The 21,481-nt window shown below is 46.8% G+C and overlaps 1 protein-coding gene across 1 annotated transcript; it reads left to right on the forward strand.

Annotated features, from left to right (window-relative positions):
* The first annotated feature begins 3,224 nt into the window (after positions 1–3,224).
* EPB42 (erythrocyte membrane protein band 4.2) lies at positions 3,225–21,463 on the forward strand. The gene is made up of 13 exons (XM_037835422.1): positions 3,225–3,355; positions 5,667–5,852; positions 6,435–6,668; positions 8,786–8,904; positions 11,666–11,770; positions 12,612–12,789; positions 13,362–13,500; positions 13,772–13,875; positions 14,814–15,056; positions 16,112–16,411; positions 18,186–18,346; positions 19,051–19,184; positions 20,967–21,463. The coding sequence occupies exons 1-13, from the start codon at positions 3,346–3,348 to the stop codon at positions 21,127–21,129; spliced, it is 2,076 nt and encodes a 691-aa protein (XP_037691350.1). The 5' UTR covers positions 3,225–3,345; the 3' UTR covers positions 21,130–21,463.
* Positions 21,464–21,481: the final 18 nt, after the last annotated feature.

Below are 21,481 nucleotides of genomic sequence, written 5' to 3' on the forward strand. Positions count from 1 at the left end.
GACAGAGCAATAGATGATGGATGATAGGGAGACAAAGAAAGAAATGGTAAAGTGACAAAATATTGAAGTTGGTAGCTCGAGGTATCAGGGGAGGGGGTTTGGGGTATGCTGGAGTTCTGTGTATGGGGCTTGTATTATTTTTGCAACTGTTACTGTAGGTTTGAATTTATTTCAAAATGAAAATTAAAAAAATGACTATCATTGTTTAATCTCATACAGATACTAACATTTCTCTACAACTACAAAACTAAAAACACTGGAGAATCTGTTCAGCTTCCTGATTTTTTTCCTCATTCATTCATTCATTCATGTCATGTTTGGTGCTGTGGGCAGAAGAAAGTAACAAGACTTTCTCACAGAGGCAGGTGGCAGCCAAATCAAGGCAAGTTCTCCACCTTCTGCAGTCTCTTGTAGGAAGGTAGGAACTATTGAACGCTTCAGAACAGTGAGCAAATGAGACCATATTGTGTTCTGGCAAATTACAGGATGTACATGATGAGGAGAAGGAGACCTAGAGGCAGGTAGCCTAGTCAGGAGGTTGTTGCAGTAGTGAGGGTAAAAATGTGAGGACAGGCAGAAAACATTTTCCCACAGCAAAGAATGTGGAGAAAGGGGGAGCCGAGATGAAGTCCAGGTCTGCATAATGCTGCAGGGAGACGTGCTCTGGAAATGTGGGAGGACAGGGACTCAGATACGTTTTTCTCCGTGAGGGGGAAGGCTGAATAAAGAACTACAGGCTGAGCCCCAAAACAAGGATGTGCAGGGCCATCCCTCGCGCCCAGCCTTGGTATCTACGGGCCTGGTTCCAGTGGCTGATTTGGAGGCCAAGGGTGGCCAGGAAGTCAGAAGGGGTTCTCTCACCCTTAACAGGGGTGGTCCAGCATCTGTTCAAACACATTCATTGGGCCAACATCTCCAAAATCAGCTGGTTCTTCCTTTGCACAGCTCCTTACACTGTCTGATTCTTTCTCAGCTCAGAGGAGATCACTGCCCCCTGGAGCTTCTATTCCATTTCCAATCCTTTGCTGTTAGAAACACGTATGCAATGAATACACATGTATAAATTTCACAATACAATTTATTTGGTTATTTGCATGAACAATATCTATCAGTGGAATGGCTGAATCAAAAAGTATAGACATTTAAAGTTTGGGTAGATATTATTTTACTTAACCGATTTACATTCCTGTCAGCATCAAATGAGAGCAACTATTTCTCCAAACCCATCACCATCTCAGAATCTTGTCAAATTATTTTATCTTTGCCATTTTGATAAGTGAAAAAATTATATTTCAGGATAGTTTTATTTTGCATTTATAAAGTGAGGCTGGACATCCATTCATATATTTAAGAGACATTTGTATTTCCTTTATTGCAAACTGTCCAACATTGCCTTTCTATTGGTTTGTTGTTCTTATTGATTTGTAGACACCCTTTATATTAAAGAAATTAACTGTTTGTGATATGTTTCAACTATTTTCCTGAATTTGTTGTATATATTTTAACTTTGAGTTTTTTCAATTAAAAAATTTTCATGAGTCAAATTTATCAATCTTTTCTTTATGCCTCCTGAGTTTTGTGTAGTATTTTAAAAGGCCTTCTTAAAGCTGAGTTTTTAAAGTCTCCCGTCTTTTCTTCTGGTACTGTTAGGATTTAATTTTTTACATTTAAAGTTTTGATCCATCTGGAATTTATTTTGGTGTATGGGGTAATGCAGAAAGCCAACTTTATTTTATCAACTTTATTTTTATACTTAAATAATGCATGCATTTTGGTCTATGGACTTTTTCAATAATAGTAACTTTATAGTATGTTTTAATATCTAGGAAGACTGGTCATTATTACCCTTTAAGAAATTTCCTTTTGACCATTAGAAGCAGCTTATCTAGTTTCAAAGAAAAATCTTGTTGGCATTTTTATTGTGAGTGCATTAACTTGGATTACTTGGGATTGAATTGGCAAGAATTGACATTTTTATGCTCTTGACATAAAGGTCTGCATTTTCATTTCCTCAAGTTTTATTTTGTGTCCCTTAGTAGCATTTCAAAGCTTTTCCCTGATAGCCCTTGCACATCTCTTAAGTTTAATTCTAGATATTTCATCTTTTGTTGGTGGTGGTGCTATTGTAAATTGGGTCTTTAATTACATTTTCTAACTCAGTTGATTGTAGGTATGAAAGCTATTGGCTAGCTAGCAATTACTTTTAATATAATTTTAGTACTTGCCAGGGTTTCTAAATTACTTATTGTTTATTATCATTTTTAGCAGATTCAATTGTGTTTTCCAGGTAAAAATCATATCATCTTCAAATTTACCTCTTCATTTCTCATAAAGAATCCTTTTGGAGGGAATGTGAAGGTAGCACCTTCATTTTCTTTTTTTTCTTTTTATACAATATATTCTTCAAATGGGTAATGGTTCAAATTTTTAAAAGTATAAAAGGTAAAAGGCAGAAAACTCCCCTTTACACCCCATCTCCCAGCTCCCTTTCTAAAGGCAACCAATATTATTTGTAGTTTCTTTCATATCCTTCTCTAGATATCCCATATATGTGTAAGCAAATGCAACTGACTGAGGGTGCTTTGGTGACAAGTGAAAGCTGGGCTTTAGAAGAACAGAGAGCACCAAATATGAGATCTTCTCATGTGTCTCCTCAGTCACTAAACAAGGAGAAATATAAAAGATAAAGGCCCTGAATCTCAAGATTGTTACAAACCTGCTCTGGTGGAGTGTCCCAGACCCGGTAGGCTTGGAAGAGCTGGGGCCTTAGCTTCTGCTTTTAGGACATTTCTTTTTCACCAGTAAGTTCCACCTCCTTATCTCTTTCACACAGACGAATCCCCAGACATACATGTTCTCTCTTTATATGATCAAAACAGCCCACGATAGGCTTAGGCCCTGAGATCTGGGGGTGGATGTGGGCGTCCTGTTTGTGGAGCCATCTCTTCCAAGGTCTTCCAGTTTTCTAACATCTCTGAGGGTCTCCTGAGGCTACTGAAGCAATAGGCTTAGAGGTCTCTCCTGGGCTTCTCCAGTGGGCAGACCTTCCTCACTCTACCTTCCACTCCAGACCTGCCAGGCATATCCCAGCCTGGGCCTTCTGGCACAAAAGATAAAGTGAAAGCAGGTTACTCCCAGCAGCTGGTCCAAGAGATAGCAGTGGGGAGGGCATAGGAGAGAAGGAAATGGTCAAAGAGCTCACAGGAGGAGTGGAAGGAATTCTTAAGCCAACGAAAAAACTTCTATCATTTTGTTTTTGGAAGACAGATCCAGAGAGGGAGCTCAGAAGCAACAGTTCAAGAGGCAGATTTCTTGTGGTCAAGCAGATAAGAGCAGCCTGCAGCCATGGGACACGGTGAGCCAAGCCAGCTCTCCACAGGGCTTTCCGGACTATCAGTAGTCCCTCTGTCATTACATGTTCTCATTAAAGGAAGGAGGATGGTGGTAGAGGTCTTGGTGGTATGGCGATGGTGTGTGTGTGTGGGGGGGTGGTAAGTGGGTGCTGGTGGTGGTGATGATGGTGGTGTGGCTACGGTGGGGAACCGTGAACATCAGTGAAACATCTGAAGGGCATTTTTCCACTAGGGGGTCTCTGTGTTAACATGGCTACTCTCACCAGGTTGTGATACAAATGGGTAATACCCTGGGAAAGCATGAGGACTTCATAGCCTCAAGGCCAAATGGGAGAGAAGGGGAGGTGGGAGTTAGGGAATCCAGTTAAAAGAGCAGATATAAAGCAAGGAAACAGGCAGACCCATAGAACGCAGAGACCTCAGGGGCCTCTTCTCAAGTCTGTCATCACAGGTTCAGGCCTGGAGTCTCAGTGGGGCAGCTGGAAAACTCTCCTTAAGGCTGTCTCAATGTTCTCATCCATTCATTGATCAAGCAAACATGGATTGGGCATCTGCTGTGTTCTAGGCACTGCTGGGGCTGGGGATGGGGATGTGGATATGAATTAAACAATATACTCTGAGGAGCTCACAGCAAATGATAATTATATAGTGGGATAAGTGCTAAAAAGAGAGGAGGAGAGTACCATGGGAACTCAGAAACAGACCTCTGCCTGGAGGAGTCAGTGAAGCCTTCACAGGCAGGTACATTTGGATCTTGGAAGATGAACTTGCCAGGGAGAGAAACGGATTAGGTTCCAGACAGAACCAGAGTCCAGATGAACTCTGAATGGTAGCTCTTGCTGTGACACTGTGATCATTAAGTAGATTCAGATACACCAAGCCTTAAAGCACATCCCTTAGGACATGATTGCACACCATTACATGGTCCAATTGAACCCAACCAGTCTACAGAGGTGGGGCTTGTCCTGGGCCCCAGCACCAGCTTTGTGCAAAGCAGAGAGGAACCATCTCTTGGCTTCTAAGCGCTGCTGTATTTCGATTTACAAATCCCAGCCTCATGGTGGCTATATTATCTACAGCCTGGCCTGGCAACCCACTGGTAGAGGGTACAAGGACACAAGGAGTACCCAGGGGCACCAGGACCAGACGAGCAGGGTGTTTCCTTCCCTCCTATGCAGGCCTTTACATTTCTTCGTGTTCAACATTGTCAGTTCCTTCCCCCTAATTTTGTATCATTGACATCTTCTATAATCTCCATCACTAATAAAGTAAAAAGTGGAGGGGGTGGGCTTCCTTCTCTTTCCCAATCCCTACCTCTACTCTTGAGTTCTAAGCCAGAAAGCTTGGGGACTGATAAAAAATTGAAGTATGAAGTAGCCAAGACATGTCCTGGAGCCTAAGAGACTTTGCCTTCAAAGTCAGGACCCTTCCCTGAAGTGAGTCAGACCCTATTCCATTCCTGCAAGCCAAAGTCAGAGCTTCTCTCTCCCAGCAGCTGAGCAAGTGTAAACACTGCAGGGTGTCTTTCAGACCAAGGTGGCCCCAACCTTCTGCCATCAAAGGAATGAAAAGTAAGCAACTCTTTTGCTGAAAAAGGAACTAAAAATTATTTTTGCTATCTTATGCCTCATTTTGTGCTTTGCTGAGCATATATTTTGATTTCACTGTCCCTCCCTATTTTCCTTCTGTAAAACCTAATTGAGTGGTGGACTGAAACAATACTCCCTGGATCTCTCTGTCCAATGTCTTTCTGGGCTGCCTGGTGCAATGGGTTTGGTGAGCATTTAGGTCAAAGATCCATGTATGACCTCGGATGTGTCAGTTCCACTCTCTGGACCTCACTCTTCTCAACTGTAAAATGAGAAGATTGGATTCAGTGACTTCAAAACCATCTCTAAAAATTCTCTGATTGTGTTCTAAGGAAAAATCAGTAGAGGTGAGCAAGATTCTGGATTTTATACATTGCTTTTGGTTTGGGACCAGAAAAGGAAGCCAACAATGAGAACAAGCCTTGTTCTTACTAATATACCAGCCCCATTTAATGGGATTTGCCATGCGTCTGGCACTGTGCTGAGTGTATTATATACACATTATCTCATTTAATCCTCACAAAACCCTACAAGGAGGGATGATTATTCTAAGGAAGAGAAAACTGAAGTTCAGAGTGGTTACTTTTCTTTCCTAAGTTTGCACAGCGAGTAGGTGTTTGAGCCAAGGATTTGAACTCTGGTCCCTCTGACTCTAGGGTCTCTGCTTTTACTTATGTTGTCATTTTTTACCAACTCTCTATGATTTGTCTCTTTTCCACAAAAGCCTTTAGTATCAAGACCTGTGACTTCCAAGCAGCAAGAAACAATGAGGAGCACCACACCAAGGCCATCAGCTCCCAGCGCCTCATTGTGAGGAGGGGGCAGCCTTTCACCATCATCCTGCACTTCCAAGCTCCAGTCCACGCGTTTCTACCTACCCTGAAGAAAATGGCCCTCATCGCAAAAACTGGTAAGCGTGGCCAGGCCTGGACCCCTTTGGCAGCAGGATGAGGGAGGTTCTCTCCAGCACCCCCTCAGGGGGCTAAGGGGCAAATGGCCCTCACTGCACCTGTGGCTCACCTAGTGGGGATGTTGGGAGGATGTCATGAGATAAACATAGTAATTATTATTTATTATGATCCAGAAGTTGCTCGGCAGCATTATCACTGCAACCCTAATATCGACTTTGCAGAAAAGCCTGAATAGGATCTAATCCAGACTGAATATAATAGTAATTGCTAGTATTTATTGAATCCATAATACATATTGGGCCGAGTACTGTACATGCAATATCTCACTCCATCCTCCCATCCACCTCTGAGGCAGGTACTATTATTATGCCCATTTTATAGGATATGAATCTCTTATGGGTATAGGTCCATGGGTGCCGAGGGCCTGTGCTCTCACCCATCACCCTTTACTGGCTCCCATTAGCATATGGGCCTCTTTCTACCCAACGGGCATCTTCTCCACCTTTGTAACACCTTGGCTTGTTTCCTCTGAGTTGTGGCCAAGGGAGCCAAATGACTGATTCGTTGCCATGTGACTGCAGGAGATCAGCCGTCTGTGGCCAACAGGACCCAAGCCACATTCCCAATTTCCAGCCTGGGGGACCGAAAGGGGTGGAGTGCGGCGGTGGAGGAAACAGATGCCCAGTGCTGGACCATCTCCATGACTACACCTGCGGATGCCGTCATTGGCCATTACTCACTCCTGCTGCAGGTCTCCAGCAAGAAGCCACGCCCCCTGGGCCAGTTCACACTGCTCTTTAACCCCTGGGTTCGAGGTGAGCATGGACCTGGGCCAACCTGGGCTGCACAGGGGACTCCAGTTACCAGGGCTGAGGTGCAGCTCTGGCAGGGAGCGCCTGCCCCTGGCCCCGGTGGGCAGCACCAGCCTGCAGTTAGTGCTGGGCCTTCTCCCTGGTGAATGGGCCCTCAGACCCAGGGCCTGTCTTGGTGTCACTCCTGGCAGAAGCAGCCTGGGGCTTTCCACTGAAAGCAAAGGCTCCTCTCACCAGCAAACCCTAGTTCTGGCTCAGGTTGTTTTGGTCTCAGCGGTAGACTCAATGAGATCACCCTAGGAGAGAGGGTTTGTTGTAAGGGTGCAGGAGGAGAACAGGAAAGCTATTCAGGAGCAGAGGCAGCCCTAGGGATGCACTTCAATCTTTCTCTCTCTCTGGGCTCCAACAGCCTGTCTTCGGGGTGAATCTAGCTTTTGTGGGGCCTGAAACTTACATAAATTGGGGGACCCTCCTTAGAAAAAAAAATACAACATTTTGAATCACTTGGGACCTCTCAGAGTCAGAAGAGATCCGTGCCAGCAAGGAGCCCCGAAGCTTCAGTTTCATCAGATTCCTAGTAAATTTGCCGTATCTCTGTTTTCCTGTTTCATTGTCTCTGCTTCTCTCCACTTGTTTGTTCTGTTCTGACTGCAGACTGCCAGGTCCTCTCCTTACTGACTTGTCTAAATATCTGACTCTAGAGCACTTTACATGGGCGGCCCCTGTAGCTCAGCCAGCGTGGGGGTGGGCTGTCCTGGGGTCAGATGACCGTCTGTGGCCCAACCAGTGGTCCCCTCTGACAAAGCTCAGCCCTAGCTGTGGCTGGGCTAGTTCTTCCAGAGAAAACCATTGGACATGATTGACTTGCCCAGAACAGGACTCAAGAGGGCATCTTTCCTATCTTTTAATTCTGAAGAGCAGGTCTTTCCTTTTAAATCTGCCACCACCCACCCTAATCCTTTGGGCTCCCTGAAGGGTTTTGGGGGGAATAGGAAAACAGTTTCTCTAAGCTTCTTGCTCTCACCACCCCAGACAACAAGCATCTAACCCTTTTCCTTTCAAGAGTTTCACTGATGGCCATGAAGGAGACCTCGTTACAAGGCAGAGCTGGAAAAAAAGGGAGCAAATACAGGGAAGCAAAAGAAGTCTTCCCATGATCCCAGAGCCCTTATCCCTGGACCCTGCTCCCCAGTTCCTGACAACCTTTCTAGAGGGTACCTGAATCCCAAAGGACTCCCTGTCTCCACTTCTCTTGTCCAGGATGGGGTTCTCCAATCTTCCCCTTCCTTCTGATGTCCCTCCCTACCCTTAGTTCAGGCCCCTTTTTCCTACTCCAAGAGGTGGGTGGGTGGAACAATAGATGGGAATTAATGTCCATTCAGGTGCTGTTTGCCCAATGTGGGTAAATGTGGACTCAGGGCCCCTCCAGCTGAGGGGAGACCCTGTTGCTCTCCACATACCAACAGAAAGACCCTTAGGCCATTTCCCTCCAAAGCCAAGGCTTTAGTGTGCTGACTGGTTGGTTCTCAGTCCACTTCCAGAGCTAGGCCCCAACAACCAGAGCAAAGACACAAGCAAAGACTTGACTTGACTCTAGTTGGACATCCCCAGAATGGAAATAAAATATTCTGGCTTCCATTTTCCCCAGTTCCCAGGCTCCCTCCAACCTTGTCTTGCCAAATGCCCCTCTCCCCTTCTGCCCACACCGTCAACGTTTATTTGATTGTGTTTTTTCTAAAATACTTTTTTTGTTGTTACAAAATTGAGCTTGTGGAAAAGACATAGTAGGCTCTCCGGGAAGCTCCCTGGGCTGTTGCCATGTTCTCTTGGGCTGATAGCACTCTGGCTGCAGACATCTGGGAACCACTAGGCTTTTTAAGCATGGCTTGTTCCTGTGTCTGCCTGGCTGACCATGAAGGCCACACCTCAGTTGATCCAGAGACTCTGACCCTTTCTCTTCCCTTCACCAGAGGAGGCTAGGTCCCAGTGGGGCGACATCAGGCTCAGAGCTGAAGGGGAGGCCTGCAGCTGAGCCTGACCTGGGCAGGGAGGGCAGAGACTGGATATGGAGGGCAGGCCTAGCACCCCAGGGGCCCTCATCCCTACCTCCTTCTCTCCAGAGGATGCTGTGTTCCTAGAGAATGAGGCTCAACGCAGGGAGTACTTGTTGAATCAGAATGGCCTCATCTACCTGGGCACGGCTGACTGCATCCAGACAGAGCCCTGGGACTTTGGCCAGGTACTGGGGGCATCAAGAGTGGGGTGGGGCAGGGATTGCCCACAACCTTCAGTGTTCAGGCCAGAGCTGGTAGGTCCAAAAGCCCCCAGTTTTTTGGTTTTATTTCCTTACAATTTTATTGAGATATAGTCACATACCCTACAATCATCCAAAGTGAACAATCAGTTGTTCACGGTATCATCATATAGTTGTGCATTCATTACCACAATTAATTTTTGAACATTTTCTTTACTCCAAAAAAAAAAAAAAAAGAATTAAAATAAAAGTAAAGAAGAACACCCAATGACCAAAAGGGGTATGTGAAATGAAATGAAATAAGTTTCAGTGGCTGAGAGATTCCAGAAAGAGCTGAGAAGTCACTCTGGTAGGCACTTTTATGCATAATGTAGATAACCCTTTTTGGTTCTAATGAATTGGAATAGCTAGCAGTGAATACCTGAAACTATCAAACTCCAACCCAGAACCCTTGAATCTTGAAGACGATTGTTATAAAAATGTAGCTTATGAGGGGTGACAATGTGACTGGGAAAGCCATGTGGACCACACTCCGCTTTGTCCAGTGTTCTAGTTTGCTAATGCTGCCGGAATGCAAAACACCAGAGATGCATTGGCTTTTATAAAAGGGGGTTTATTTGGTTACACAGCTACAGTCTTAAGGCCATAAACTGTCCAAGGTGACACATCAGCAATCAGGCACCTTCACTGAAGGATGGCCAATGGTGTCCAGAAAACCTCTGTTAGCGGGGAAGGCACGTGGCTGGCGTCTGCTCCAAAGTTCTGGTTTCAAAATGGCTTTCTCCCAGGACGTTCCTCTCTAGGCCGCATTTCCTCAAAAATGTCACTCTTAGTTGCACTTGGGATATTTGTCCTCTCTTACCTTCGCCGGAGCAAGAGTCTGCTTTCAACAGCTGTCTTCAAACTGTCTCTCATCTGCAGCTCCTGTGCTTTCTTCAAAGTGTCCCTCTTGGCTGTAGCTCCTCTTCAAAATGTCACTCACAGCTGCACTGAGCTCCTTCTGTTTGTCAACCCATTTATATGGCTCCACTGATCAAGGCCCACCCTGAATGGGTGGGGCCACGCCTCCATGGAAATATCTCATCAGTTATCACCTACAGTTGGGTGGGTCACATCTAATCAGCACCAGAACATTTGCCCCAAAAGACTGCATCAAAGAATATGGCTTTTTCCGGGGGACATAATACATTCAAACCGGCACATCCAGTATAGGGATGGATGAGTAGGAAAAAGGGGGCAAAAAAAAACCAAAAAAAACCCAGTGATCTTTTTTACCTTAATTGTTCTTTTTCACTTTAATTTTTATCCTTATTTCGTTTGTGTGTATGGTAATGAAAATGTTCAAAAATTTATTTTGGTGATGGACACACAACTATATGGTGGTACTGTGAACTACTGATTGTACGCTTTGTAGAGTGTATGGTATATGAATATATCTCAATAAATTGAATTATTAAAAAAACAAAAACAAAAGAAAAAAAAAACACCCCAAACAACCCATCCCCCCCCCATTATTCATTTACTTTTTTGTCCCTATTTTTCTACTCATGTGTCCATACACTGGATAAAGGGAATGTGAGCCACAAGGTTTTCATAATCACACGGTCACATCATATAAGCTATATAGTTATACACTCGTCTTCAAGAATCAAGGCTACTGGGTTGCAGTTCAACAGTTTCAGGTATTTCCTTCTAGCTGTTCCAATACACTAAAAATCAAAAAAGAAATAGTTATATAACGCATAAGAATACCCTCCAGAATGACCTCTTGACTCCATTTGAAATCTCTCAGCCACTGAAACTTTGCTTTGTTTCATTTCTCTTCCCCCTTTTGGTCAAGAAGACCTTTTCAATCCCATAATGCCAGGTCCAGGCTCATCCCTGGGAGTCATGTGCCATGTAGAGGGGAGGGCAGCAAATCCACCTGCCAAGTTGAACCCCTGGTTTTGAAGCCATTCTTTTCTTTAACCAATTTCATCCCTTCAATGCCTTTCTTTCTCCAAGGATCCCCATCCAGTCATCCTCCACAGCTGCCCAAGTTATCTTCCTAAAAGCTGAGGCAAATCAAACTGCTGTTAGATCCCCACTGTCTACAGGAGAAAGATCAAATCCCCTGACCTGATATTCAAGGCCCTTCATATCCAGGCCATTGCTTTCCTTTCCCCAAGAGCCACCTATGGTCCTCACCAGCCCCTGAACATACAGGCTGAATGTTCCCTCCTTTATCACCCTGGAAATCTCCTACCCATCTTCAAGACCCTCTGGAATTTCTCCCAGCCACCAAAGGCAGACTCACTCCACTGTGTTCTCAGTTCTGTGTTGGGATCTCGACCAGAGCCCTTGCCTTTGCTGGGATCTGTAATCTCAGGGGTACGTGTCCATCTCCACTTCTAAGCTGCGGGCTTCTCAAGAGAAGGAGCTGGCTTGGTACCCTCCACACCTGGTTCTGGGCTGGCAGGAGCAGTAGGAGCTCATTAAATGTAAAACAATAGAAATGAAATGAAACAACATAGTCCTGGTCCTCAAGAGCTCCCGCCCTGTGGGGGAGTCAGACAACCTAACAGGGAAAGGCTGGACGGCCCGGGCACAGGGACAAGGGTCACAGTGGAAGGGAGGGAAGAGCCAGATGTCCCATGGGGACAGTGAAGTAAGGGAGAAACGAGTGGAGTCTGGAGGAAAGACAGGACGATGGGGGCTGTGTTGTGGGATGAAGACCCTTCATCATGGTTCTGTGTGGTCCTTACAGTTCGAGGCGGATGTGGTTGAGCTCAGCCTGCATTTACTCAACATGGACACGCAGGAGGAGGAGTGGAGCAACCCTGCGCATGTGGCCCGGGTCCTGGGTGCCCTGGTGAGTGAGTTTGGCGGGGAGGCCAAGGTGGGGAGGGAATGAGACAAGAACCCTTTGAATACTAGCATCCGCAGGGGCGAGTGAAGCCAGGGGGGTGCCCTCCCTCAGGATTGGCTGTAGGACAAAAGCCGAGGGCTAGAACAGGCCTGGATTTCCTCCGAGTCCTCCTCCTTCCCCCTGCCCCCCAGCTCCAACCTGGAGGCTTAGGTCCCTGGGAGGAGGGGTGTGGGGCGGGGTATGTATTATGCTGCTGAGGTGGTCAGAGGGACTTGCTTTTATTTCTAAATTATTCCTAAGAATATTCAGATCATGCAAGCAGCCTGGTGCAGTCCCGTTGTCCCTAGAAGCCCCTTGCCAGGAGTAAGGTGCTCCTCATTTCCTCTTGTGACTCTGGACTCCCCTTTGAAAAGGTGGTAAGGGAGGCACAAAGCCAGCCTGTGAGGAAGGGGAAACTTGGGCTAAGTGGGCCTCAAGGACCCAGATGCAAATCGCCTCAGGGAAACCGGATCGGGAAGTTCAGGACCCACGAAGAGAGAGGACAGAGTGCTCTCGTGTCCGCTTTGTGCCTTGAGCTTTGTTTGCCCCAAGCGTGGTCCACAAACCCCTATCTTCTGGAGGACTTGTTATAAAGGAGGATTCCCGGGCCCCACCCCTAGAGATTATAATCCAGTGGCCCTAGGGTGGAGCCCAGGAGCTTGCAGGTTGAACAAGTGCCAGGTGATTCTGATGCAGGTGGGCTGTGCACCACGTTTGGAGAACCACCCGGAAGCCTCCTCATGCAGCCCTGGAAGCTGCCCTGCCCGAGGGACTCACACTAATATCCGCACATTTCCTCAAACAGCTGCACGCTTTCAAGGAGGAGAGAGTCCTGCCCGCCCCACAGACCCCGACTGCCCAGGAAGGGGCCCTGCTGAACAAGCGCCGGGGCAGCGTGCCCATCCTCCGGCAGTGGCTCAGAGGCCGAGGGCGGCCCGTGTATGACGGGCAGGCCTGGGTCCTGGCTGCTGTGGCCTGCACAGGTACAGAGCAGCCCTGCCGGTCACTCCCACAGCTCACATGGACTACTGGGCAGAGTGTCTGCCTTGCCTCCTGGGTTGCCCCTTGCTTTCCCTTGTGGGAGACCCCAAAGCAGGCACTGCTTCTACTCCAGTCTTTACCCACCTTCATCACACCCCAAAACTGGTTGAGGTGCTCCTTTTGGCCAGGCAGCTCCGCCAAACCAGCTTCTGAAGCTCCTTTTCCCTCAGCAAATTTAGGCCCATCTGGCAAACTCTGCTCCCAAACTTACTTTCTCCCTGAAACTTTCCTAACATTGCCCCTATTGAGCAAGCCCCCAGTGCTCTGTTATATAGAAACTTCTCCCCTGCTGTATACTCTGTGTTGCTATGTCACTGGTCTGTAACTTATTTATGAGTCTTCAAAAGTCCTGTTCTTGAGTGTCAGTTCTAAATTCTGGGTACCTGAGCCCCCTCCTCTTTCCTTGATGTCACCTGGCATTTAACACAGAACCTGCCCAGAGGAGACAGTGAAAATTCTAGACTTACAGATGCCACCTCTGGCATCCTCTGACACTCGGCCCTCTTCTGCGTAGTGCTACGGTGCCTGGGAATCCCTGCCCGTGTCGTCACCACCTTCTCCTCAGCCCATGGCACTGGCGGGGGCCTGCTTGTGGATGAGTACTACAACGAGGAAGGGCTTCAGAATGGAGAAGGCCACAGAGGCAGAATCTGGTGAGAAACCCAAACAAGAAGAGGTCCCAGACCACCAGAGCTGTGTGGTGTGACCCCACGGCAACGCCCACACCCTGGCTGGCCCTGGCACTGGGAGTAGGCCTTTGAGACTCTTGGAAGCAGGACGCTAGTGGCCAGCCACAGTGTGTTGCAGCCAGTTTACCACAGCACTCTCCCAGCCACGTGGCAACAAGATTCTGCCAGGCTGCATGTCTAGAGTCTCGTCAGACTCCTCTTTTTCCTTTTGAATTTTTCCCTTTGCTACTTACAGGATCTTCCAGACCTCCACAGAGTGCTGGATGGCCCGGCCTGCCTTGCCCAAGGGTTATGGTGGATGGCAGATTCTATACCCAAGTCTTCCTAAAGGAGGTAGAGGTAAAGCCTGGGGGCTAAACCAGGGACAAGAGGCTATACAGATATCATCATATTTGGGTTCTTATAAAACCATAGTTACCATAATATGATAGCTTCTGGTGGGCCAAGACACTGAATAATGGGCCGTTAGGCCCAATCTGGTGTGGAAGCAGAGCTGGCCTCTTTCTGCTCACTCGGCGCAGAGCACCCATGTCCTTTCTGCTCTTCAAAAGGACCAGGAACTGGAGGAGTCCCTTGGAGAGGAAACAGGAGCAACAAGGGGTCCAAAAGGGTCTGCCTCCTCCAAAACAGAAGCAGAATGAATGATAGTGGCGGGAGAATGCTGACCTGAGGCCTGTGGGCTGAAGGGAACAAAGGTGTCAGTTTGTCCAGGCCACAAAACTGTAGGGAAAGTTGGCCTAGGGGAGGGAGTTGAGTCTCTGTGAGGGGCAGAGCATCTTAAGATGACTGATGGATGTGCTGGCTCAGGTGCCTGTACAGTGGGAATGCTGAAGTCCTGCACACAGATGAAAGGGGTGTCGGGATAGGCTCAAGTCCAGAAAGGGAATTTTCAAGGGCCATGAAAGGATGTCTGTTTGCATCCAGGAACAGAACTGGCTCAGAGCTGGACACACAGTAACTGCTCAATGAAACTGGCCTATTCCTATCTTATCAGTAGCAAAGCTGCCTCAGGACCTTCTAAGCAGATGGTTCCTCTGAGGCTCTACCTCTCCAGTTTCTTAGAGGGCTCTTGCTACATCCATGACCAACAAGTACTAAGTAGTTGTGAGTTTCACCTCTGTGGTGCCCTCTTGGAAACCCTGCCTAGTGCCCATCTCTGACCTTGGTCCCAGGAGAGGGAAAATGGGGTATAGGATGGGGACTGGGTTTATGCAGCTCTGACCCCAGCAGAGGTCTCAGTGTGGCTCCTCTTGCTCATCAGCCTTTCTCTCTCTCAGTCCTGGAGGCCTGTGATCTGGTCCCAGTCAGAGCAGTCAAGGAGGGGTCACTGTGGCTGACTCCTGCAGTATCAGAGCTTTTTGCTGCGGTAAATGCCACGTGTGTGGTCTGGAAGTGCTGTGAGGATGGGACTCTGGAGCTGACCAACTCCAACACCAAGCATGTTGGCAACAACATCAGCACCAAGGGTGTGGGCAGTGATCGATGTGAGGACATCACTCAGAACTACAAGTATCCTGAAGGTACTGGGTAGGAAGGGGCCCAGGCTTGTCAGTACTTCACCCAGCAAATGATGGGAAAGGGTGGGCCTGGTAGATGCAGGCCAGAGAGAGTCCCAGCCCTTTCTCCATCACATAAAACAGGGCTTCTCAACCTTGACACTCTTGACATCCTGGGCCAGAAAATTCTTTGTCATGGTGGAGGTGGGGCTGGGTGCTTACTTACATGTTGTAGGATGTTTAGCAGCTTTTCTGGCCTCTATGCCCTAGATGCCAGCAGCCCTACTCCAAGTGTGACAACCAAAAATGTCTCCAAACATCTTCAAATTTCCCATAGTTGTGAACCGCTGCTATAGAACAATACACTTAATACCAAGCCCAGCTGCCAGAAAACTTGCCTCCTCTCCTCCAGTGCCCCCAGCCTATTCCTCCATATCAGTTGATGGATCACCAGCCATCTATTTGTCCCAACAAGAAGGCTTACAGTATCCTCGAGTCTTCCCCCTTCACTGCCGACATCAATCTTGCACCCATCTCCTGCCTATATCCAGGCTCTCTTCATCTCTTGTGTACAGTTTTGCAACGGCCTCCTAATCATTCCCCCTGCCTTCAGTATCTCCATCATGGTTCCCTTCTCAACTTCCAGAGTTGCCAGAATGAGCTTTCTAAGACACAAGTGTAATTCTGTTATTCTTCTGCTCCAGAGCATTCCATGGCCCCCATTGCCCATAGAATAAAGTCCAAACTCCTGCACATAGGAAGATTTAGGTCCCTGAAAAACCATCCCTGGTGACCATGTTGACTTGTCCAAAAGCATGTTCACTCATCATTCAAGAGGCAAATTCATAGCACTTTTAAGATAAAGTTGACCCTTAAGTAGCTACGAAGAGACACTATCTGTGGTGAAGATACGTCACAGAGATCCTTTTTTGGCTAAATATGGCCTTAGATGTTGACAAAGCTCTTGTGACTTTGTAATTTGAGCAGAAGTGGGTAAATGAATTTTAATCCTAGGCTTTTATTAGAAGGGTCTATACTTGCTGGGTAAGAGGCCTGTTTCATTTTTTTCCATTCTTCAGGATCTCATCAAGAAAAAGAGGTCCTGGAGGAAGTCCAGAAAGAGCTAATGGAGCATGGGAAAGACAACAGCATCCATCCTCCGAGTCTCGAGACTGCAGAGCCTCTGTACCTGTTCTTGGAAGCGCCCAGCTCCCTGCCCCTAGGAGGGGATGCCCAGTTCTCCGTGACCCTGGTTAACCCCAACGACCAGGAGAAGGCAGTACTGCTGATGATTGGGGTTCAGGCGGTATACTACAATGGTGTCCTTGCTACCGAGCTCTGGAGAGAGAAGCTGTCCCTCACACTCAATGCCAACCAGAGTAATACCTCTCTGTTTCCCCACCAGACACCCCCCACATCTGGCTCCCACCCTGGGCAGGCAGCAGCCATAGAGCACCCCTGGCAGGTCTCCTGCAACGGCTTCCATCCTGTGGCTCTCTCTGTCTCCATCTCTCTGTGTCTCACCCTGTCAATCTCTATGTCAGTCATTCAATACATATTTATTGGGCTGGATGCAGAAAGATAAAACCCAGTTCAGATGGGAGTTGGGTAAGTAACTAGGCCATGATAACTGTGTAAGAAGTGTTTGATGAGGTAAACATGGAGTTCAAGGGCAGGGGAGCATCGGACCCAGGCTGGAGCAGGCTCTCCCCAAGGGAATCATACATGAATTTGGTCTTAAAGAGTGAAGGACTGAAGGGTGAGTCAGGGGCATTCCAGGCAAAGGAACAACATGTGCAAAGGGGCCCCCTCCTACCCTGAGAACCTTATTTAATTGGAATGGGATTGGGTCCAGTCACTGGTATTTTTTTTTAAAGCTCCCTAGGATATTTTAGGGTTGAGATTCCCTGGACTAGAATTTAAGGGGCAGACAGGGAAAGAGCAGCAAGTGACAGGGACTGAGAAGTCAAAGAAAAGAAAGGCCACCCAGCAAGGTAAGCAGAGAAGTTACGAGATGTCAAGGCTGAAAAGCATTCATTGCTTTTGGTACCTAAGAAAGTGGCCTTACCAAAAATGGCAAAGGTCAGCTTCCCAGGGTTAGACTGAGTGAGAGGTGAGGAAGTGAGGCAAGCTGTGCAGTCCTTCATGGAAACAAGGATGGGAAAAGAAGAGGCTGAGTGGTAGCCAGCCAGGGATAATAGAGGGAGGGTACTAAATCTATATATTTTCCCTCATAAGGTGGAGGGAGCTGAGTATGCTTACATGCAGAGGGAAATAATCAGTAGAGAGGGAAAGACTGCATATTCAGGAGGACAGGTTATAATTGACGGTGTGATCCTTAGGGAAATGAAAGGCAACTAGAATACTTATAGTTCACATTTTATTGAATGAAAACTTATTATTTGCCAAAAATGGCACTAAGAGCTTTATATGCATTACTGCATTTATCCTCAGATCAATGGTATGAGGCAAGAACCATTATTGTTCCCATTTTACAGATGAGACCGACCAAGACACAGACAGGTTAGGTAATTTGACCAAGGTTACACAACTAGATAGTAGTGGGGTCAGAATGGGGCATGGATTTAAGCAGAAGATTTGACTTGGGCAGGAGGACACTTCATCCTCTCACAGGGTGGTGACAGCAGGCATAGATGTCCCACCTCTATAGGTTGGGAATGGGAACATGAGCTTGAAAGGATTCCTACTTGATGTCTTCATTTTGTCTGCAAAGGGGAACAAGAAGGGGCAGAGAACGGGAAGGAACTAAGTAAGTGTATTTTCAACAACTCTGTGCCAGGTTCTGGGATGCACTTCATTTGCAGTGTCTCATTTAACACAAACCATCCCATGAAGCAGGTATTTTTATTAGACAAGGAAACTGAGGTGAAAAGAGCTTACCTTGTTCTAGGTCACAGGGACCTTTCCACAACTCCATTGGGATGGTCTGCCAAGAGAGTTGGTGGAAGTGGTACAGTTGGTGGGGGCTGGGGTCTTGAGTAAGTTTACACTTTGAAATTGCTGTGGGGAATGAGGTGTCTCCCTGGCTTTGTTGAGAGCCTAACTCCTTCGCATTGTGCGCATAACTATTATTCGTTTCCGGGACAGACATGCTCACCCCTTTGTACTGACTCCACCTGTTATATGTTTCAGTTATGAGAAGAACCAAAAGCCTGTCCTTCTCCGATTTTGAGCAAAACCCACCAGAGAACAGCATCCTCAGACTGACTGCTATGGCAACACACTCCAAGTCCAGCCTTAGCTGTTTTGTGCAGGAAGATATTGCCATTTGTAGACCACATCTGACCATTGAGGTAGGCACTAGGATAATAATCTATGTTTATTTATCACTTCATACATATTTCAAAGCACTTTCACCTCCTTTATTGCTTTTAATATTGCGCAGTAAGGTGGAATTGTTCCCATTATACAGATGAGGTATCTGAGTCCTAGAGAGTGACATGTCTGAGATCATAAAAACAGAGAGTTCTAGAGGATTATGACTCTTGGTCCAGCCCTCTTTCTACATGTCTACTCTGGCCAAAGTAAATGAGATACAGTCCCTACCCAAAAGGAAGTTATAGTTTGGTAAGGGTGTCATAATGCTTGGTCTTCTATGAAGGTGCTTTAATAGCGGTATAAAGTCACTGTGGGATAACTGAAGTAAAGGAGATGAATTCCAGCTGGTGGTTTAGGGAAGACTTCCTGGAGGCAGTGACATTTATGCCGGACCTTTAAAAATGGGTAATAAGCTTTCAGTGCAGAGATGGAGGAAGGCCACTCCAGGCAGAAGATGTGAAGGACTATCAGAGATGATCAATGATGAACCAAGGGTGAGACTGAAGGCAGGAAGATCAGGCAGAGGGGTAAAGAAGGCTGCTGTGGAGATTGGGTCAGGATGCCAGAGATGAAGAGAGTAATTGAGGAGGGTCCAAGGTGGGTGCACAGGAGGGGAAAGGAGTGACTGCAGCTCTGGGCATCCCTTGGCACCTGTTCCAGGTTTTTCCTCTTCTCACAGATGCCAGAGACAGCAGAGCAGTATCAGCCTCTTAAGACCACAGTCAGCATCCATAACTCCCTAGATTCTCCCATGAAGGACTGCGTGATCTCCATCCTCGGGAGGGACCTCATTTACAGAGAGATGAGCTATAGGTAAGAGATTGTAAGCTACCCATCCCACTGAAGCATCTCAACTGGTCAGAAAGGCAGGGATCCAAGATTAATAACAAGTCTGTGAAGACAAAAATTTGCACTAGAGTATTAGGGCCACCAAAATGGTCTCTCTCGCACTAGGGCCACAATGTCTACAGGGGAAAGGGGATGACAGAGGTTGTATGGGTCTCTGGGCACTCATCAGACCCTGGTTGCTGCCTGGGTATTGCTGGTGAGTGCAGGCAAGAGGGGTGGGGCTGGGTACAAGAGAATATTGCAGGGAGGGTCAGCTGCCTCCCAGTGCGACCGGAGAGCTGCATTCTATTAGTGGCCACCACGACATAGTATTTTATTTAATTTTATTCCTTTTTATTCCCATTCCCACCACCACCCTTCATAACCTTCTGTTAGTATGTGTTCTTGTAGAACATGTACTAGAGCTTTTGTAAGCCTGTATTTTTAACATATATAAATAATGTTCTTATAACTAATTCTTTTTCTTACTTTTCCCTTGGAACTATGTTTTTAAGAGTCATCCACATATGTCTAGCCCGTTGCTTCTGCTACATAACACTCCATCATGTACATTTACTACTTCTTACCACTCCTTTCCTAGTGATGGGCATTCAGATTGTCTCCAGCTTCCTGACACCACAAATAATGGTGCAGTGAACATCCTTGTATATGTCCCCTTATATACTTATTTGAAAGCATACTGATAGCATCTCATAGGAATTACCTGTTTGACCAGATACTGTCTGAGTTGTTCGCAGAATGGCTGCAGGAGTCTATACTCCCTCCAGAAGTACTTGGGAGTTTTTCTATTCCTACCTCTCCTCCACTTTTGACACTACCCAGCTTTTTTCTCCAGTCTAATAGAAATAAAATAATATTATTAATTTGCAACTCTTCATGTTTGTTAACCTTTTCGGTTTCCCCTTCTGTAAATAGCTTGTTCATATCCTTTGTCCACTTTTCCTTTGGCGTTCCTTTTTTCTTGTTGATTTGTGTAAGTTCCCTGGATACTCTAGGTTTTAGTTCCTTGTTGGTTTTAGCTAGTAGTTATCTTCTTTCATTTTCTTCTTTGCTACTTATGTCCACTGCACCCTTTGTTGAATACACAATACACAGTTCAAAGTTCAAGATGCCTACCCCTGCTGTCTCAGAGATCCCTGACAGGGTGTCAGATTATTGGGCCATTGTCCCAGCCTCATGAAATTCAGTAAGTCACTCTTGTCAGTAAGGCAGGAGGAGGGACTGCCAACATCCAACCAGACTTTTGTGGTCTCCCAGATCAATTACAGGGCAAAGCCCCTCCAAAGAAACCTGCACCATTCCCTCAGCCACCAGAAAAAGGTGCATAGGCAGGCCAGGAGATTGCTTAGAGGGCTCCAAACACTACCCATTGACATACTGATAGCATCTTGTTATATCCACTGTACCACAGCACTTAGCCATTAATGAGGGTTCCAAATTATAACTTTCCCAAAATACTCCAGTATTATTATCAAGAACCAAACTAGACTGAAGACACAGGTAACAAGAGGAACAACAGCTGCAGCTTGGGAGCCCTTAGAATAGGATGTTTCTCTTTTCAACCACACAGTTGCTCAGTGGAGGTGGGTTCCAGTCTTCTATCTCCTTACCACCTCCTGTTTTGACAGCAAGGTATTTAGATGTTCATTTCTGCATGATCCACCTCTGCTTCCAGCAAGGAAGGATCAGAGTCACTGGAGAGCAACGAACCTGGGACAGAACTAGCCACCTGCCTTTTTATTTCAGGTTAGGTTCGGTGCGGCCTGGAAACACCTTGCGCACCCAGTTCCAGTTCACGCCAACACACGTGGGGCCCCAGAGGCTCACTGTGGAAATGGATTGCAACATGTTCCAGAATCTCACCAGCTACAAAACTGTTACTGTGGTAGCCCCTGAACCTACAGCTTGAAAATACAGCAGCTCTATCACCACTCTCACCAACTGCCCTCTTGAAGCCAAATGTGTTGGGCAGGGAAACTGTGCTATTAGACAAATGAATCTCAATTCAAGTTGAGTGACCAGGAGCAGAACTAGACTCCAAGGAATCGACAGATAAGACATTCATTTCCTTCACCCCAGCTTAAGGCAGCCATGAAGACTGGTTTTCTTAGAATAAAAACTACTGGGCTTGCCCACTTGGCAGGTGAACTAACTACCCTCCCCCCTACATGGGGCATTAATCTCAGGGGTATAAATCTCCCTGGTAACATGGGATATGACTCCCAAGGATGAGCCTGGACCCGGCATTGTGGTCTTGAGAA

This window comes from Choloepus didactylus, chromosome 4 (genome assembly GCF_015220235.1).
Source record: "Choloepus didactylus isolate mChoDid1 chromosome 4, mChoDid1.pri, whole genome shotgun sequence".
Lineage (NCBI taxonomy): Eukaryota > Metazoa > Chordata > Mammalia > Pilosa > Megalonychidae > Choloepus > Choloepus didactylus.